This window comes from Limulus polyphemus, unplaced genomic scaffold (genome assembly GCF_000517525.1).
Source record: "Limulus polyphemus unplaced genomic scaffold, Limulus_polyphemus-2.1.2 Scaffold1937, whole genome shotgun sequence".
NCBI classification, from domain to species: domain Eukaryota; kingdom Metazoa; phylum Arthropoda; class Merostomata; order Xiphosura; family Limulidae; genus Limulus; species Limulus polyphemus.
Window position 1 is genome coordinate 139,885 of NW_013667547.1, and position 4,605 is coordinate 144,489.

General features: G+C 28.5%; 1 protein-coding gene across 3 annotated transcripts in view; it reads right to left on the minus strand.

Moving 5' to 3' along the window:
• The window catches only part of LOC106465419 (kinesin-like protein KIF13A), a 141,504-nt gene that overhangs the window by 75,336 nt on the left and 61,563 nt on the right, over positions 1-4,605 (minus strand). For all 3 annotated transcript variants that reach the window (XM_022393310.1, XM_022393311.1, XM_013925645.2), the window contains exons 6-9: positions 4,044-4,131; positions 3,186-3,320; positions 2,507-2,619; positions 1,561-1,672 (exon numbers count right to left, since the gene is read on the minus strand). In XM_022393310.1, the coding sequence (XP_022249018.1) occupies positions 1,561-1,672; positions 2,507-2,619; positions 3,186-3,320; positions 4,044-4,131 (448 nt within the window). The remainder of the gene's footprint in view (positions 1-1,560; positions 1,673-2,506; positions 2,620-3,185; positions 3,321-4,043; positions 4,132-4,605) is intronic.

The following is a 4,605-nucleotide window of genomic DNA, read 5'->3' on the forward strand; positions in this document are numbered from 1 at the left end:
AGGTGGTTTATTTAACTATTATACATTTTTTGAGGGTGGTTAATGGAGGTGTTCCAAAACGTGACATTAATTTCTTGACAACCTAATAGGTTTTCACAATTCAAATTATTGTTACAATTTAAATGGGAATACATTAAATATTGTGGTTGATAAAAAAGATCTTGGTGCTGTGATTGATGATTTACTTAAGTCATCTAAACAGTGTGGCTAGCAATAGGGTTAATAGGATTCTAAAAATATTATAATAAAATAATATTATAATTAAAATATTATATTATAAAAATATTAAATATAAGACAAGGGATATTATTGTTTCATTGTATAAGTCACTTGTAAGGCCTCATTTCGAGTATTGTGTACAGTGTTAGGCTCCCTTTCTGAAGAAGGACATTGAATTGTTAGAGAAGGTTCAGAGAAGAGCCACTAGGATGATACCTGGGATGGTGGGATAGTCTTATAAGGAGAGACTAAAATCTTTAAACTTGTTTTCTTTGAAGAGGAGGAGGGTCAGATGGGATTTGATTGAGGTGTTTAAGGTTATTAATGGCATTCATAATATAAATCCATCAAACAATAGGACAAGTGGTCATAAGTTCAAATTTTGGTAGCATAAAGACTTGTCTGCAGTTTAGAAAGTATACTTTAAAAACAGGGAAGTTGGCCTTTGGAATGAGCTGCCTTCAAGAGTGGTGGAGGCAGAAAATTTAAACAAGTTCAAGAAAATATTGGATGAATACGTGAGTAGTAAAGGGTGGTTATAGTTGGGAGCTGGAAGGAACATCCTTGATGGGCTAATAAGCTCCTTTTTGTCCTTTTAACATTTTATGAAATTTATGAAAAAGGAAATTAAGAAATAACCCTATTCAATTAGGGTCATACTTATAGCACAAACATCTTTGAATACATATTGCATAATTTAATGCCCCAGTAAAGAAAACTAGTTTCTTTTAATATTAGAGAAACAAAACTGTAAAGGATAAACAAAAACATTAGATAGAAAAATAGAGTATTATGCCATTCAACTGCATGTAAGCTATTATTAAAGATACCTTTGAAACACTAAAGCAAATAGGCAATCAATCTGATAATACATCATCTAGATATTTCTCAGAAAAAATCATTGAAACATGTTTTGTAATAATATTACTTTTAAGTATTCATAAAAGTTTATCATAAATACTTTTTTTCCCTAAGTATGTTCAAGTGCACAATACAAGTTTTTAGATTTCTAACACAGATTTGGCTTTCTCTCTTATTAATGTTTTCTTCTCAAGTCTGGGTGTCAGAAAATAAAAAACTTTCTCTAATTGATAGTTCGTGATCCTGAAATCAGAATTTAAAAATCAGTGAGGGAAATGTGATAACTGTTGTTTTCTATTACCATGGTGTTTATGTTTTTCATAAAAATATGTATTGAATTCATTTTAGTTCTATCATAATAACCACTGAATAGTTTGTTTTCCAAGTACAACAAATATTTCTGTAGGTTAATTGGCAAAATAAAAAAAACTTATTCTCTTCACTGTGAAAATTCAAATTCAAAGCAAATGATAAACCTACTTTTAACAGCCATGTAAGGACAGAATCACGATAGGGTACAAATTTATCTTTTGCCTTTCCTGATGATTGGTCAGCTAATTTGGACATGACCAGGCCTAATGTTGTGAGGGATCTAAAAAAAATGGTTAAACCTATAATGAGATATGTTATTCCTATGATCACAACTGAAACAAGATATTGTTTTTCCTTTTAAAACATTACTTGCCTATTGTATTTTTTCAAATGAAGAAACAAATATAGACCACTTTTTTAAATTTATACTGTAGTCATAATCTATACACATTTCTAATTGTACAAATCATAAAGTGAAAATCATCTGATGTAATTTATACATACAATGCTGGAAATATCAGAAAAAATACTAATTAAAAATAATAAGTTATAAGTATTAAAATATATATCTATATATATTATATCAACATCTTACATGTTACATCTCCAGACTGAATTGTATAGTTTATGAGTCAGTATTGTTATATATCCTTATGATGTGAAACTACATTTGTGGCATAGTTTGTAAAATTTTACAATGATTTCTAAGTTATAACAAATAATTTCATATACAGTCAATATTAAGATTCAACTTAGGAAAAGAAACACACTGGAAGTCAAATATTAGTTGAAAACCAGCCAGTTTTTCAATAATAATTTTTTTAATTAACATAAAATATTTAGACAAAACAGATATATTACTGTACTCAAAATCATCATCAAGAAACAACCAGTAATTACTCCTCACCCAAACATCTTTTTTTTTCAAACTCCAGTATGTGCTAATAGTTGATAACCTAAATCTAAAATTACATGAACAGCAAAACAACATAAATTTGCTAATTTCATATTTTATATGTTATATCTTAAGTAAACAACAAATTGCTGAATATAAACGATTTCTACATTATTAATTTAAACATAAAACATTACAATCAGAATATCTAAAACTTACTTATTAATATTTGACCCTTCTTTCAATCTTTCCCCTACAGCCCCAGACTTTACTGCTCTCTCACTCCCAGCTAAGTCAACTAAGCTCATTTTGGACACCTTTTCTCCGGTAATCTGATAACATATTTCTTATTTAAATTCACAAAATGGTTAAATTAGCTACACAATAATTAAATTGAGTTTTAATCCACCAGTTCAATATTTAGTGAGCAAGTTTATTTAATTCTTAAATAGGAATTAGCCTCTCCAAAAGAGGAGTTGAAAAAATGGTTGATGAACACAGAAATAAAAAATTCAACTAATTATGTTTTACTGCTGCTAGAAAATTATGAAATGTTTTTGCAACACTAAACAAAGCAATAATATAGAAGAGAATACCTTAAATTTCAGACATTTTAAATTGAAGTTTTTAAAAAGTAAATATATTGTGTTGAATAGCTATAAATGAAATACTACTACTAAACAGTATTCTAATTTTTGATTTAGTCATTGCAACTATAGTTAATAAAGAATAATAACTTTTGTTTGCCACTGGTAATCTCTCATATTGGATTTGAATAACTGGCTTCTACCGATTTCTTCTTTTGATATATATTAATCAATGAAATTACATTTACCTCTCCATAAACATGTAAGCAAAGATACAAAAATCAGTCCAATGTTTCCCAGAACAAACTCACCCCAGACTGAATATCAGTCAATAAACAAGTCAGAGTAATGTTAAATACAGCATGAGATCGACTAGATTCACTATTCATATTTGTTGCAGCCACTGTTCTAGACTTGTTTCCTTCTGTCATTAAGCTGCTGATGTCCTAGTGAAAAAAATAATTATCAACATTATTATCAAATCACAATGGCATTAACAAAACAAAATTCCAACTTTAACCAAACATGCAAACACTTCCATTCCCTTATTTGGTTATTGCAATGAAAATATCAGTGTAATGTAGTAGCTTTAGCAAAAAAGGCAATACAAGTACTTAGAAAGGATCATAAAAAATAAAATAATTTGCTTTAAGCTACGTCTATTTCATGCTAGCCGAACATAATACTAATACCATAATCACACAAGAAACATTTTTGTGATTGATACATAAGCTCTGAAAAAAACAAGAAATTAGCATCTTACAAACTATTAATTCATAATTTTTCAACTATAGGACATTTTCCACATTAGGTTGAACCAATTAATAGCTCTTTAGGTAAAGTAAGCAGTATCAGCTATGAGTGAATTAGAGATGGTCACATTATTCTCCATGTGTATGATGTTTCTCTGTTATTTCTGTAACACCAATACTTTTACACATTTTAAGAAAAATATCTTTGACTTAATTTGTTAAATAATAAGAATAATAAATTATTTTAAAAAAAGGTTTCAAAATCTAAACCAATCAGATCAGGTTTTGAAAAAAAAAAGAAACAAATTTGGACCCCACAAAGTACATTTATACAAAAGCTACTCTTAAATGCTTGTGCATTTAATATGCCAGTTTGATTTGGCAGAACGAAAAGAAGTTGTTGTTACATTTGTTTACCTGATAGGACGAGACTGCTAAGGTAGAAAGTCCATCCACATATGGACCAAGGATATTATGTTCCCTCACTTTCAGGCTCTGTCTTGTCCTAAGTATTCATAAAAAAACATCAGTTCATTGTCAGAAAGTGCAGTTTTTTATCAAATACATTTTATTAATTCTAGCTGAGTTAACTCTAAATTTGTTAGCTCGAAGTTTCTGCAATGCTTTCTTTCAAATATATTGAATTTTTAAAAATTTGTATATTAATTTTGTCCGATTTCACATAAAAAAGTTTTTAATTATCATATACTATTAACCCCTTCCAGACAGGTCAAGGGTGAAAGGTCATGTCATCTCATTTGTTGACTTGCATTCAAAATGTTATTGAACTAGTATTTCATGAATTTATACCAGTAACTTTGGTATCAAACTGAAGATTCTAATTCAACTTTTAGTACTATATATTACTTGATTTTGTAATTTAAAAGCAAATATTATAAATTAGAAACTCAAATTACCAATACTGACAAGCTAGAATATATAATGAGAGCTTCTTATCTTTTCAGTTTGCTAAGATATT